This window comes from Rhinichthys klamathensis, unplaced genomic scaffold, assembly GCF_029890125.1.
Source record: "Rhinichthys klamathensis goyatoka isolate OS25496 unplaced genomic scaffold, OSU_Roscu_1.1 h1tg000220l_1, whole genome shotgun sequence".
In the NCBI taxonomy this organism is placed as follows: Eukaryota; Metazoa; Chordata; class Actinopteri; order Cypriniformes; family Leuciscidae; genus Rhinichthys; species Rhinichthys klamathensis.
Window position 1 is genome coordinate 983075 of NW_026606744.1, and position 16003 is coordinate 999077.

The 16003-nt window shown below is 37.6% G+C and overlaps 1 protein-coding gene across 1 annotated transcript in view; it reads left to right on the forward strand.

Annotated features, from left to right (window-relative positions):
• The window catches only part of ehbp1 (EH domain binding protein 1), a 165730-nt gene that overhangs the window by 44316 nt on the left and 105411 nt on the right, over positions 1–16003 (forward strand). Inside the window, exons 6-9 of the mRNA XM_056264310.1 lie at positions 5914–6095; positions 13142–13281; positions 14539–14631; positions 15329–15454. Coding sequence (XP_056120285.1) covers positions 5914–6095; positions 13142–13281; positions 14539–14631; positions 15329–15454 — 541 coding nt within the window. The remainder of the gene's footprint in view (positions 1–5913; positions 6096–13141; positions 13282–14538; positions 14632–15328; positions 15455–16003) is intronic.

Genomic DNA, 16003 nt, shown 5'->3' on the forward strand with positions numbered 1-16003 from the left:
GCTGTTGACTTATGTTGATAGTCTCAAAATGACAAAATATTAACATATTAGTCTGTTACTAATGGAGTTTAGAGTTTCAGCTCACTTATGTTTAATGCATTTTGATATTTATGATCTTATGTTTGACTGTATTCTCTTAGTGTGTGTGTGTGTGTGTGTGTGAGTGAAGGGTGATATGCCCTTAAGGGAGCAGCAGGGGGCAGCAGTGAGCCACCCTGGCACCTTCATGTCCCCTCTCCGCCAGGTATTTAGCAATTTTGTGGGTACAATAGCTGCGTATTGATAGTCATATCCCTGTGATAAATTAAAAATGTCTTATTGTCTCTTTTCATTTTACACATTGTCATAACCCTGGACGGTAATCTGGAGTTCTGATTGACACTGGCAGCCAGGGAAAAGAACACCATCATTGTTTGCGCTCGTCAAATCTGTTAAACCTAATTCTTCCCCGCGTATTTGCATATTCTTAAGTATTTTTTCGGAGAAGGACTAAATCCTTCTTAAGTGTTTGATGCATTTTGAAATTCATTCATAAAGGACCTACATGCACTATTAGCTCGGTATAATGCCAGTGCATAATCTCAGCGATAAGACACGCTTTGGAGCGCTGGATTCTTCAGGGATGACATGCTGTATTTCCGACCGATTCAACAGGGGCTCAAATGTCAACACAAATGTCAAGTGGCTTCGTCGGCGAGCGGTTTTGAATCTTAGACGCAGGTTTTTTCTCCCTTTTATCGTTTTCATTTACTGAAGGAGTCACAGAGGACCGTCTCCCGTCCCAGCTGGAGTGGGGGATTGTGGGTAATTTGTCTGGGTGCGAGATTGGCAGGCGGCACTGTTGTTTTGATCGGGTCAGCGCTCGAGCGCTTTACGTCTCTGTCTGTGTTTCAGCCGCTGGCACGTGGGGTGTTCTTCTTCGGCACCTCCAGTGGCGTCGTTCGGTCAGATTAATCACCTTCAGCAAACTGGAAGAAGGAAGAAGGGTTAGTGTGCGCTGCCCTTGTGAGTCTATGGAGCCAGATCAGACTCATTAATAATTCACGCAAAAAATACGATTCACACATGCGTAGACAATTTCACATGCGTGAAACCTAATTCACGTACACACAAAAAAAATTCACGTGCGTGAAAAAAAAATATATTCACAAAAAGCAATTCACATGCGCAAAATAAAATTATATATTCATAAAATACATTTCACAAATGCAAAACACAATTCGTAGATATACAACTGTGCACAAAAACCTTTGAATCTTTAAAATGTACGAGTGTGCCCTTGAATTTGAATGTGCAAATCGTCATTCACATACGAATCGCCTTGGATGTGTGTGTGTGTATTTTTGAGACTTTCCTGGCAGCGCTTACTCGTAAAACAGAGCAGTCGTACTCTTCAGCCAATCAGATTTAAGCTTATCAATCGACCAATCAGTATCACATGAGGGCGGGCCTACCTGCATGTTACGTCATCAGCTTTCGACCAGTTCATGGCTGAGCAGAGGTAAGTGCAGTTACTCGTTCATTTCTGTGTTAACTGAAGTTAAAGAAGCTTGAGATCAGTTGATGCAATAGTTTATTAACTGCTGTTCAGTCCACATGTGAACATAAACATTTATTTTTAGTATTGATGGATTTTCATGTCCTGTCCACCACACATTCAACTGATGATAATGTATGTAATGACGTGCATATATAGGAGACATGTTTTGTTTTAAGCATCATATATTATGTAGTTTTATTGTTTCAGATTTCCGAGACAGATGATGTATGAAGTTGCAGACAACCAGAACTGTGATCTTACCATTCCTACTGTAAATCTTTGAAAACAGTCATGTTGCAAGCCAACCATTTTGACAGTTGTTTCAACAAGAGGTTGAAAGTGATGCATTGTTACTGTATTCATTTGTCTCCTGCGGACTATATGTACACGCTCTAGGAATACAGCCTTGCTATGCATGCATTATTAAATGTTCTTGTCAGAATGAAAAGATTCAAAGACATAGTTCAATTTGATGTACACGTTTTATTAATTTTAACGTTTCCGAAATTCTTTGGGAATAAAATATATATAAAATGACTTCATCATGATTTATGTTCCTGTTACATATGAAGATCATGAACATTCAGTACAGAGAAATATACATCTCTTCCAGAGTTGTGAGATCCAGTCAGAGTCTACTTTGCTTTTAAAGTATATAAATATAAGTGCAATACATCAAGTGAAAAGTGAACAAATGAATTGTGTTCAATCCAGTCATCAGTAGACCTCTCTGTTAGGACATATCAGATTTTGTCCTGATATTTAAAATAGTAACAACCTATAGTACGAGAGGTGCAGACAGAGGAAGTGGGAAATTAAGTGATGGTATTTGAATAGAGTTTACTGAGTAATCTTAGTCGCATAATCTTAATTGCCTCTCTATGATAAGTACCTTTGTCTTATCAGCACAAAATCAGATTTGCCTATTTTACTAAGCAAAGTAAAATTAAAGCTTCACAATATTGTCCTGTGAGACCTTAAGATGACAATAAAAAACCTTATTTAAAAACCTTAAGATGACAATACAGCACAAAACATAAGGAAATGCATGTTGAATATTGGTAACACTACAATATGGTACAATAACATTACTTAATGTATATTAACTAACCATGAGCAATACATTTGTTGCGGTGTTTGATAATCTTTGTTAACATTAGTTAAAAATATAGCTGTTTATTGTTACTTTACAGTGCATTAACTAATGTTAACAAGATTTTAATTAAGTATTAGTAAATGCTGAAATTAACATTAACAAAAAATAATTAAAGGCTGTTAACGTGCAGTTCATTATTAGTTCATGTTAACTAATGAAACGTTATAGTAAAGTGTTACCAATTAAGACATAAAAACAAAAGTATAAAAGAGAATAAAGAAACAACATGGATTAAGATGTTTGTGACTGCTATCCAGATGTCACACCAAAGGTGAGTAATCCTGAAAAATGCAGCGAAACAAGTGTTAATAATAATTTAACAACATACACAAATAGCAAATAAACACTGGGTGCTCATTAAAAAGGTCTATTCACCATTATAAGAACAATCTCGATGAGGCCAGTGCTGAGAGAGCTAGGGTGGGTATATTGACCACAGATGATTGTTTTGCAATCATTAGCGTGATGATTGTAGCTGAGAGCTGTCTAAAATACAACAAAACAAGCATCATCCTTCTTCATTTTTGACACGATATGGGACATCTGATTACAACAACACTTGCTTACATCAGTTAATAGTTCATAAACTATTGCTTCAACTGATCTCTAACTTCAGTTAACACCGAAATGAACGATTAACTGCACTTACCTCTGCTCAGCCATGAACTGGTCGAAAGCTGATGACGTAACATGCAGGTAGGCCCGCCCTCACGTGATTGGTCGATTGATGAGCTTAAATCTGATTGGCTGAAGAGTACGACTGCTCTGTTTTACGAGTAAGCGCTGCCAGGAAAGTCTCAAAAATACACACACACACATCCAAGGCGATTCGTACGTGAATGACGATTTGCACATTCAAATTCAAGGACACACTCGTACATTTTAAAGATTCAAAGGTTTTTGTGCACAGTTGTATATCTACGAATTGTGTTTTGCATTTGTGAAATGTATTTTATGAATATATAATTTTATTTTGTGCATGTGAATTGCTTTTTGTGAATATGTTTTTTTTTCACGCACGTGATTTTTTTTTGTGTGTACGTGAATTAGGTTTCACGCATGTGAAATTGTCTACGCATGTGTGAATCGTATTTTTTGCGTGAATTATTAATGAGTCTGATCTGGCTCCATATGAGTCGGCTGATTTTTCTATGTGTGTGTGTGTGGAGCTGTATCGAGGCATATCTGAGACGGAATATAGTCACTCTTCAGCTCTCTGCGTCTCTGCTCTGATAAGAGCTCCTCTTTACCTTCAGGACCACTGATACATGCAAACACACACACACACACACACACACACACACACACACACACACACACACACACACACACACACACACACACACACACACACACACACACACACACACACACACACACACACACGTGCCTGCGAGTGAGATTTCTATCTGGAGATCTATACGTAGTCGCTCCACATATGCACACTGTCAGGAATATGAATACAGGCTCTCTGAGAGGCCTGCCGTGAGTGTTATACACAGGGCCTTCATTTCACTCTCTGCTCATTTTGTTTTGGATTACTTTGCGCAACGGGCCTGATGAGATAAAAGTGAAGAGAGCATAAAAGACTGAACAATAGGCCTACAGTATATGAATCTCACCCATAGAGAAAGCTGAAAAGGAAAGATACTTGCTGAACAGAAGGCCAAATAATGGCTTAAAGCAAGAGAGGAAACTTAGAGACGGACAAGAAAGGCACTTGACTAGTTTGAGTCATTTCCAATGTTCATTTTAGTCAGTTGATTCAGTAACCAGTTCACGACTCTAATTCTATGATTAGTTTTATCCACTCAAATATGTTTGTGAAAGAACAGAATGTACTTTACACAATTTACAATGCTCTGTATTAAAAATATTATTGTTATATAAAATAATTATGTTCACTTATTATTAAACAATTTGGAATTAACCGATTATGTTTAACTATGAACTTTGACTGTATTTTATTTCTTGCATTTATCATGTTAAATATGCTGGCTGTTTGGTTAAAATGTTCCTCTGATTTAAAAAAAAAAGCCATATTAGAGCAAATATATTTCAATTTAGATGTATATCGAATAACAATCATATTTTTTTTGTCAGTTAGCCATACACTATGGCCTGTGTGATGGTGTTGAAACATGTTTGAGAGTAGTACTTTCATCCACGAGCAAATTGCTGATACTTAGTCAGCAAGCTGTGGAAATGCCCTAAGAACAAAGACTGAATGTGAAGATATTTTTTTGGCTTTGTTCAATAAGAAAAGGCAGGTCAGGGAACGTCTCCAACTGTGTTTCCGGCCTATCTGGCAAATGGAAAGGGTGCAGGTGGGCTAGTGTTTTGTTTTGTTCCATTTTATTAGATGTTGTCACCCTCAAGTCATTTTGGCACATGGCTGGTGTTGAACCCTTTTCTTCTCCACATCATTTTTAATAAGATATCAGAATTGATGTTTACCAGACTCCACTAATCATACAAGACCAAAAAAAAAAATAAAGCAAATGAATAAGAGCGCAGAATCAGGGCCATTTCGAGTTTCCTTTCTAGTCTCCTTAAAATATTCCCACCCTCTGACCTACAGGGGGCGCCATTGACCATTATGACAGGGCCAGTTCACTCTATTGGTGTCAGAGGTGATAAACTATTACTGAGTTTAGTGATTTAAATTATTTTGGCAAATGAATTCTGATATGACCTTTTCTTGGTTCGAAAACATCATTTTAAGTTTGACATATTATATGCCTGTAAATGGCTGCAAAATGACACTTTATCTCACCGTTGAGAATTCAGTGTCATTCTATTTGCTGGAAGCTTTAGCATTCTGTTTAGTTAATACTTCATTGAGACGGTCTGCTTAAACTTGTATGCACATGTTCCAGGAGTGCTGGTTTCCTGTGTGTGTATGTGTGTGTTTGGGCTTTGTACGTGTTAAAACAGGCGATGATTTTACCCGAGAGTGTGAAGATTAGCAACTTTCATTCATTCTTTTTGATTGTTTTAAAAAATATATATTTTCAAAGCACCATAGGGCTATTTTGTCATATGCATTTCATAGCATTTGAAACTGTTAAAAACATATTGATGTCAGTCAATCATATTCATTTGTCCGTTTTTCCCCCCCGATGTAGTATTGTAGCAATTAAATGAAACAAGTAAAATTTTTTATTTTTAAACAGTATTTTAACTCACATTCTCTCTTTTTTGCGTGTTATTTTAGGAATCTCCGTCGGGTCGTCGGAAAGCGCTGGCCACCAGCTGCATTAACATGAAGCAGTACGCCAGCGCCATGCCCACGCAGACAGACGTCAAGCTCAAGTTCAAGCCGCTGTCCAAGAAAGTGGTTTCAGCAACGCTACAATTCTCCCTGTCCTGCATCTTCCTGCGAGAGGGCAAAGCCACGTAAGAGCAGCTCACTACACCTCCAAAACCAGCTGACTACACCCACCCTGAAGGAATGCTGCCACTTCAAATTACGCTCTCATTCCTTTTCTCAATACCTCACATTTCGACATTCCTTTTCCTGGATCTCTCCCCCTCTCATCCCCCTCTCCAGCCCTTATTCTCTCCCGTGATTTCATCCCGTCTTCATATGCACTCCTGTGAGGTCCTCTCTCGCTCTCGGGAAATGTTCTGGCCAGGGTGGGACTTAGAAGCCTTAGAGGCCAGGGGGGGCGCATTACAGAAAGATCCTAACTTTAGAATCCTATCTTATCTGTATGGTAACCATGGCAATTTCAGTTAGGACCTCAATTAGGACAAAAGCTATTACAAAATTACATTTCTTAAGTGCATAATCTTGTCTTAACTACAGATAGGAAAATGGTATTACAGAAGCATCCTAACTCCACAAAAAATCCTAAAAACGGTCTTAACTTTAGGACAACCCCACTGGTGTCCTAACTTCAAAATAAAAATAAAATAATAGCCCTATAAAAATCACATAATAGCCCTGTCTGGGAATGACGTCACATTTTTTAATGATACAAGATGAAGAACAGCGATGTTTGATGGTGGAAAGACTTTGTGACACCCAAATGATGTGCTGCACTTTGACGACAAAACTCTGACAAATAATTACAAACTCCTATGAAATAAAAGGACTAGGCTTTGCCTTTTCTACCAAGTTTATCAAAACTTTACTTAATGAAAAGCACCACTTATTTTGTTTCTCTGTTTTAATCTCAGTTATTTCTATTATCTTTTCTATTATCTCTTTCTGTTATAGTTTTTCCGTTTTACTTCACAGCAGCTTTTTGCGTAGTTGGTTGCCTGGTAACAGACCTGAGAGTTGATTACCGAACTCGATGGAGGGGTTTAAGATTTTTTCCTTTTAAGTTTAAGATAATTTCCTAACTACAGATGAGATGAGATTTTTAAAGATAGGATAAGAATCCTAAATCAACATAAGATTTGCTTCTGTAATACAAATTTGTGAAAAATCCTAAATTAACTTGTCTTGTCTTAACTTAAAGGGGTCATATAATGCCATTTTTGTACAAGCTAATATGATTCTTTAGGGTCTAAATTAAAAGTTTGTAATATACTTTAATTAAAAATTCTCATTAGTATTGTAAGAAAACACTTATTTTACCTGGTCAAAAACAGCTCTGTTTTCAGCACGCCGTTTCAGTGCATATGACTTTAAATGATAATGAGCTTTGCTCACCCCGCCTCTCTGTTCTGCGCATACACCGTTTGTAACACAATAACACAATAACCATAACGCGTTGTTCATTATAAACGTGGGATTATGAATTATATTGAGAACGTTGTACATAGAAAACATGCTGTAATGTACCCTGAGTGTAAACCGACGCATTCATCGTGAAGCGTGCAGCTGGCGATTTGCAAAGATTAATATAAAGATTAATAAAACGTTACACTCACTTTAGTTCTTCTGAAGGTTCAGCAGGAACACGAATAGGTTCCGATCCTTTATTCAGGTGCAGCTTCTCAGCAAAACCAGCTTTACACTGATCCTCGTTTATAAAGCAGTCCACTGAGAAATGATTCGGCAAACATGAGAGCATTGACGTTGCTCGTGGGGAATATTCCCTTCGACTCAGCCACTGCGTCTTCAGCGGTTCGGATTTAGGAACATTAAAATGACTGTGTTCGGTATTGCACCCAAGAACAGAACACCACAATCGCTTAGACGCCATTCTGCTCATAGACAGTGCTCCAGCATATCAACAATAACCGCGCCGATCCGCGCGGACTATGATTGACAGGACGAGCGAGGGCGGGTCTGTGTTGAATCACTGCTGTCATTCAACAATCGCGGGAGGGGCGTCCGTTTTATTGACGTCACAAAAACGAACGGCTCAATTTGAGGCAGGGGAAAACATATAAGGACATTTAAACAAAAACACTGGATGGATTTTTATCATTATATGATGGTTGTGTACAGGCACTGCCAACACACATTTCAGTACAATCAACTTGTAAAAGTGCATGTACCATTATATGACCCCTTTAAGACTGAAGATAGAAAGTTTCTGTAATACGCCCCCAGAAGTTTATCTAGGAAACAGAAAGTATTTATTTTAAAGCTGCAGTCCGTAGCTTTTTGGGGGTTAAAAATTATCCAAAATACATATTTGAGAAAATACATAACCAGCCAGTGTTCACAACTATCTGCTTGCCTTAGCTCGATTCAAAGCGGTAAGCTTGTAATAATGTTTTAAAAAATTTTTTTTTTTTTTTCTCGAGCATGTCTTTGCGTCATTACGTCACATCTGTACACATAAAGGAGGAGTCTCGGCTAGTAGGCTATATTGCGTGTGAGGATGTTGGAGGTGGAGATTTATAGCATTTTCTCACAGCACTTGATATAATTAAACTTATCAATTTGATGGCGGATCCAGAAAGGTTCAAATGACAATCACCAGTGACAACTGGAGACTCACCCGTTGTAAAATGCAAAAGACTTCATTCGGACTTTGGAGTGGCTACAGAAAAAAAGAGACTGTAACCGGACCCATGCGAAAACAAGGATACATATCGGAAGGACATAACATGTAGTCACACAATGCTGACGTTGTTAACATTAACAATTTGAGAACAAAGTATAATTTGCACGGTTTTGCGTGATATGATAACTTATAAGCGATTTTTAGATTTAATCAGCGCAATTTACTGCAATGTCAGAACCAGAACAAAAGTGGATGTTACTTACTTGTTCAGATGACATTTTCCGGTGAAAATTATTATGTTGGTCATACTTCCAAAAAGAATAATCTGTGATTCTGAATGCCAGTATCCACACCGGCGCGGTGACTGACAGCCACACACTCTCCTCAAACATTGTGTTCATCCGCGCTAGGGGTGGAACGGTACACAGAAGTCACGGTTCGGTTCATACCTCGGTTCAGACATCACTGTTCGGTACGAGTTCGGTACAATGGAGGGAAAAGCAAAACAAAAATGCAGAAGGCAAATTTATTTTTATTGTGCATGTCTCAGGCTGTACCATATTACTACATTTGAGTAATTCATGTAATTAATGTAATTAATTATAATAATGTTATTGTTATTATACATGTTATTAATTCATAATAAATTAATTTGCTATATTTCAGATCAATATATTTGTTTTCCTTAATATTTTAAATTAACACTAACTTTATTCTCATCTGAATTATATATAATTTATTTCTGTATAAAATAATACTACCATTAAAAAACACATTTGATTTACTTTTTTAATCAATGTAGAATGTGTCACTTAAAAATAAACAGATTAGTGCTCTGTTTGAGGACAAGAAATGAAAACCAATGCAATATGATGAATGTGCAAAAGATGGCACCCACAGACTGTGTTTAAATGGGTTGGATAAATAGATAAGATAACAGCTGTCATGACTCATGAATGTTTTGCTGGTCAAACGGAAAATATATATAGTTCTGATTTTTTCCCCTCCCATTTAGCTACAGTTCAGATCTAGAATTCTGAAGTGAAATAAAATAGCGCTGTAGCCTAATCATTTTTTTTTATTAATTAACCAGAGCAAGAGAAAGAGAGAGAGTGTGTGCGCGCAAAGGAGTAACCTAATATTGAAGCTTGTTGGTTTAATTAATTGTAACTGACTTGGAAAGCGATGTTTTCCCAAATTTGCTATCTTAAAGAGGCCGGCGGGTCCTCTAACTCTTGTGGGTCGCCACCACTGGCCGTACTCGTCCTTTAGTGCTGCCATTCTCTGGTGCTGCTATCTCTGACTCACTCACTGGACTGTCGACCTGACAAAAAACTGCACACATATGCGGAGCTCGCCTAAGGCGGGGCTACAGATTATGTGTCCCTAAAGAACCCGCGTATGTATCAGTAGTTCCGCATTGCATTAATTCATTTGCACGCGAGTTTTATTTATTTTTATACCGTGTATTCTCCATGTAAATTCATGCACCGAACCGTGACGCCCGTACCGTTTCGGTTCAATACGAATACATGTACCATTCCACCCCTAATCCGCGCTGTGCCGTGTCGAGGGTGTCGAAGTACAACTCACGTAAAATTGATAATTCTGCGAATTACTGCAATTGCAGATTTCGAACAGAGATGGCAACAAAGAGGAAAGACTGCAGCTTTAAGGGAAGAACTCAATTTACATGTGGAATAATCCTTGCATAAAGCCACCAAGATTTCAAAGTAAAATAAGAAAATCATGATCTTTAAGTTTTTATGACATACAGTACTTTCCTGCTAGATATTATGCAAAAAGCAATAGATCAAAGTTATATGTCTGAATACCCTGAGATTTTGAAGTGGTCGATGGACTAAAGGTACGGTCACATTTATCATTGTTCAGCGAATTTACATAGGAATCCACAAGATCGGGAATTTCACGTGAGGGCAAATGATTTGCCCATGCAGATTTCCCAACTGGTTTAAGTTGGTCATGTGGATTCGCCACAGAAAGCTGCTTGGAAAGTGACTTCTGAGCTGTGCTACATATTTACAACAGACAGTGAGCCATTTTTACCTACAAAGTTTTGAAATATTTCACTAATGTGACTGCAACTTAACACTTTCCCCGCCATTGACGGAATTTTCCGTCATTTTATTTCTTTTGTGATCAATTTTTTATTTTGTTTTAAGACAATGTACACTTTACTTCATTATATGCCAAATAGTATACGTGTACTCATGTACAAAAAAATAAACATCACCTTTAAACTATATACAATTGCCAAAGCCTTGAAAAAAAAAGAAAGAAGAGAAAATACATGAAATACAATTACAGTAGTGTTGTTGTTAAGACCCATTTAGATGATGTTCTAAACCTGAGGAAAATACTAAATGATGAATCATCATTAAATAAAAATAAGGTAATCAGTTTAGGAATTGGAAACTCCAAAAAATATCCTCGATAAATACTGTCACTTGGGACCAAAGATTAGAGACATTTGGGCAGTCCCAGAATATATGCAGGTAAGTGCCAACCGTATTCAGATTACATTTTGTACAAACTGGAGTATCTGTGAGCTTCATTTTAAACCGTCTGTTTGGGGAAAGATGAAATTTGTGAACAAACTTAAAATGAATCAACTGATGCACAGGATTTTTCCGTCATTTACGACACATCGTTTCCCCGCCATTGACAGGTATTTTCCGGCAATCCATGTTTTCACTGTTGTACGGTAAGGGGCGCTATAATGCATCTTTTGAAAGCATATAGAATCTCCAGATCAAAACAGGTTAAGAAGAAGCAGATAGAAGTGATAGAAGCATTGCTTATGCATATGCACATGTAAAATAATGCAGTCATCAAACATTATGATGATGATAATGATCATCGCTCTGAATCCGATCCGGACCTAGTTTGACAAAAACTGAATTTTCTCCGTTTTTTGTTCAAAACGTTGAAAACGTTGAAACTTACCCACATTCAAGTGTTAATTAAAAAAAGAATGCATGAAGCTGAAATAAAATAGTTTTATGTTGAAAAGCAAAAAAAGATTTATATTACTAAGATAGATTTATATTTGATATATTGCTTGTACAGATATTCATACAACAAAATATTCTTGGGAGTGAGGATAGGAGCAGGCTTCACTCAATGTACTTATAAACTTTAAGAGTGCTGGCCTGGATGATTAGAGTACGAAAAATTGGAGAGAGGCCGCACTATGCATATGTTTATTTTATTTATTTATTTTATTTATTTATTTGCACAGACGCGTTTCGGCGCGTGCCTTCTTCAGTGTGCCAAAATATTCTTCAAAATATTCTTGGGGCCATGAAAGTTTTGTGAAAATGATCCGAAATGCTGGCGCTGGCTTGCAACTTTTTTTTTACAAAACACTGGCGGGGAAAGAGTTAATACTTTTTTTCCCTCTTTTTTTTTTTTTTTTTTTTTTGACCTCAGCCCAAGATATATAACTTCTAATTTGTCTTTAAAGTACAATTCATTGTTGGTATTTGTGGTATATCAAATTTATATTACAATGAATTCATTATTTAAATTATTTTTATTTGAATCCTTTGCAAATTTTGTATCCTGGGTACTGTTGCTCAGAAAATGTCACAAGATGAGAAATCAAATCCTGTTGGAGAACTTTGTCCCAGACGTGAGCTGTTGCTCTTTGACATGTGTCACAGCAAACAGAAGTCAGATGGAATATTTCCAGCCACTGGCCTTGAGAGTGTAAATATCTTTCCTTCACTCGTCTCGCAATATCCCTGTTTCCCTCTTTTTTTTTTGCTTCTGATCTCTGCCTGCCTCTAAATAAAGAAGGCAAGAAGCGTGTATGAGTGTATGTGATTTCACCCTTGCGCTATATGAGATATGTGTGTGTTTGTGTGGCTTTTGCGGCGTGTGTGTGACAGAGGTTATGTGGCGGAAGTGTAACCGCTCTTAACCCATGGGAATCATGTCAACAGCACAAATAAACCCCATTACATAAGTTCAAATAAGCTCCATGCCTGCCAAAGAAAGACTGGACCGCATTCATAAAGAAATGTGAGATAGATAGAGAGAAGGAGAAAACGGGGACATTGGAAGGGAGAGAGGGAGTTAATCCTGGAGCGTTATCTCGCCGTGCTTGTGAATGCCCTGGCTGGAATGCATGTCCGTATTGCACTGCCTCTTATGAGCAGGACCATGAAGGGCATTCCCTTTACACAATCATCTCTCGCTCGCTCTCTCTGTCAACCTGGCTTTCTTCTCTCCTTCCATCCATCTCCTTCAGTGTATCAAAATGCTTTTTACACAAAAGCACAGTGAATGGACCATATTCACTTTTTTAGGGTTAGTTTATTGTGTTATCAAAAAACTAAATGAACAATTCTCAATTTAACTGTATTTAAATCCATTTCATATTTATTTTACACCAAAATAAATGCTGAAAATGCAGTCCGAATGAGTAGCGTGTGAAGTGCCTCGTTTATGAAGATTTCATCAGATTTATATTGTGCTTTTGTCTCTCTCTCTTTCTGTGTGTAGTGATGAAGATATGCAGAGTCTGGCCAGTCTGATGAGCATGAAGCAGGCCGATATTGGCAATCTGGATGATTTTGAGGAAGAGAATGAGGAAGATGAGGAGAACAGAGTGAACCAGGAGGAGAAGGCCGCCAAGATCACAGGTGAGACTGGCTTGATTTCATATGAAGAGCCTTTACCGGTGGATCCGATATTTCTGTACAAACACAACACCACCAAAGAGCTTTTCTGTTTCTAGTTGTTTTCTGTTCCTTTGTTTACTCTGTTCCAGTTAATTGTTTGCACAGTAGTTCACTGCAGTACAAATGCAGCGAAATGTACGTTTTTCAGGAGTTTTTTTGTATTCTGTTTTATTCTGTTCTGTTTTATTGTTTCTTCCATTATTTTTTTATTTAATTTTTAATTGATTTTATTCTTTTCTTTTCTTTTATTTATCATATTGTATTTATATTTAATTCTTGCATATTTTTCTGATTCATTATTAGTTATATTATATTTCCTATTCTGTTATATCAATTATAGTCTTATTTTTTCTATTGTGTTCTCTTTGTTTTGCTTATTCTATTCTATTGTTTTTGTTCCATTCTATTCTATTCATATTTATTTTCTAGAATTTCCCAGATGTGGTTACTTAGGGCTGTATGGTTCATTTGTATAAAGTGTATATTTATTTCTAGATTGCAACTGAAGAATTAGAATAGATGTGTGTGGATTTAAAGTCCCTTGTAAATTTCCGCGTGCCATTCTTCACTCTTCATTTCTTCAGTCTCAGTTCAACTGTTTCATTTAAGCTAGAGTTTTCCTTTTTCTTTTGTGGTTTAGTTTCTGTCTGTATGTGCACACATGTGTGCATTTGCCTGTGCATATGGAGACTTATTGCCCTTGTTTACTTTTGCTCTGTTTTGGTCAGTTTGTTTATTAGCTATTTTTATACACATTGCACTGCTTGTTTATGATGTGTATGATAAGGTCCATCCAACATATGTCCCGTGTGTGTATGTTTGTTTTGCATGTGCGTGTGTGCGTGTGTGTGTGTGTGTGTATGTGTGTATGTCTGTGTGTGTTTGAGACATTGATATTATCCAGCCCCCCATCACCCCCCATATTGTGGAGTCTTAACATTAAGCCCATGTGCTTTTATCCCTTTATAAGTCTATGTATGGAGCTCCTATGGAAATGCTTGAGTTGTTTATTCATTGTATGCGTTTGGGAATCTCTTTGTTGCCATAGCGATGCTCTCCGATCAGTTTTTAACAGTTTGTTAGAGCGGAGACACAGTTCAGTCTCTGTTCAGAGAGACCCACACACACACACACATACGAGTCCGTATGTATTGCATACCTCTGATTGCATTATACAGATGTGAGTGTGTATTTGAGTGTATGTTGTGCTGTTTTCAGAGATTGTGAGGCAGCTGAATGCTCTCAGCTCTATAGATGGAGATCCAGATGACTGCCTAAAGCAAGCAAATAAGCCTGCCTCCTCTTCTGAAGGTCTTTCAGCTTTCACCTTCCTTCATTCTTTTATTTATACTCTATCTCTGTCTTTCTCCTTCTCTCCCCATCCCTTTGCCTGTACTGTGTGTTTGAGCATCTGTTAAGTTCATTGATATTTTTTCCCCCACGTGCTATATTTTTATCCTTATTTAGCGTTCTTCATTTGTGATCTTGTGCCCTCGTTCCACTTTCTGCAGTTTGTAGTGAACCCAGCTACCCACCTTTGTTTCCGTGACCATGGAGTTGATGATCCTGGAACAGGTCTTTAAAGACACCACTGGTCATGTGGTTGAGCGCTCTGATGGCCTAATATGGGTCAGGGTGACATGGTGGTGGAGCGAACAGAGAAGTCACACCTTTCTTATCACCTCAGAGAGCACTTCACTCTCACACCCTGCACACACACTGTTTTTTTGGCCAGCTGGCTCATGGTGGGAGAAATAGTTCTGAATAAAACCCTACATCGGCTCTTCGGATCTGTAGGATTTTGGTGCGGTTCACTTCAAAGTGCAGATGTCAACCATTTATTCATTGGTTATTTTTTTGTCAGTTTTTCTTTTTTTTTGTCTTTTTTTTTTTTTAAAGGTTTCACCTGATAGTTCATCTGTTCTTCTCGTGGATTGATTTGGACTGATGAATGATGTTCTTTTTCTTTCTGTTCTGTTATCATTGTGGACGGATGTTGACTGTTTAGAGCTGATCAGTAAGTTGAACTTCCTGGATCAGGAGGACCAAGACCAGAGCAACATGAGCTCTAACCCCTTCAATGAACCTAATGACCTGGTTGACCTTAACCCTTTTGGTGACCCGGATGAGGATGGTAAGGAGTGACCCTTGACCCTTTTTGTGACCCCTTTGCCCCTTTATCAACAGGGCAGGTTGTACTCATTAACAATCTGAGATGCGTGTTGATGTTTTAAGTGAAGAGGGAATGATTACTGCAGCTGGATTTTAGAAAATCGTTATTAAGATAATATTTAATTATACAAATGCATTTGATACTAGGGATGTGCAAAACTACATATTTTCAAATGCAACTAGTCAGTGGGTTGTCAGTATGACCCAAGGGACTAGTTAGTCTTAAACCTGGCATGAAATGAAAATTCACCCTATTTTGTAAATGCATGTTATAGATCTTATTGTGAACAGTTAATCCATGTGCATTTCATTTTTTAAAGGGAACATCATATGATTGTTTTAAAGGGGTCCTATTATGCCCTTTTACAAAGTCTTTTTTTTTTTTTGGGGTGTACAAGAATGTTTTCATGCTTGATTGTTAAAAAAAAAAAGTGTTTCACGTATTTTACATTATTCACAGCTCCTCTCTCCCCAGTCTAGTTGAACGCGTCATTTTCGATGAAGGCCGTCC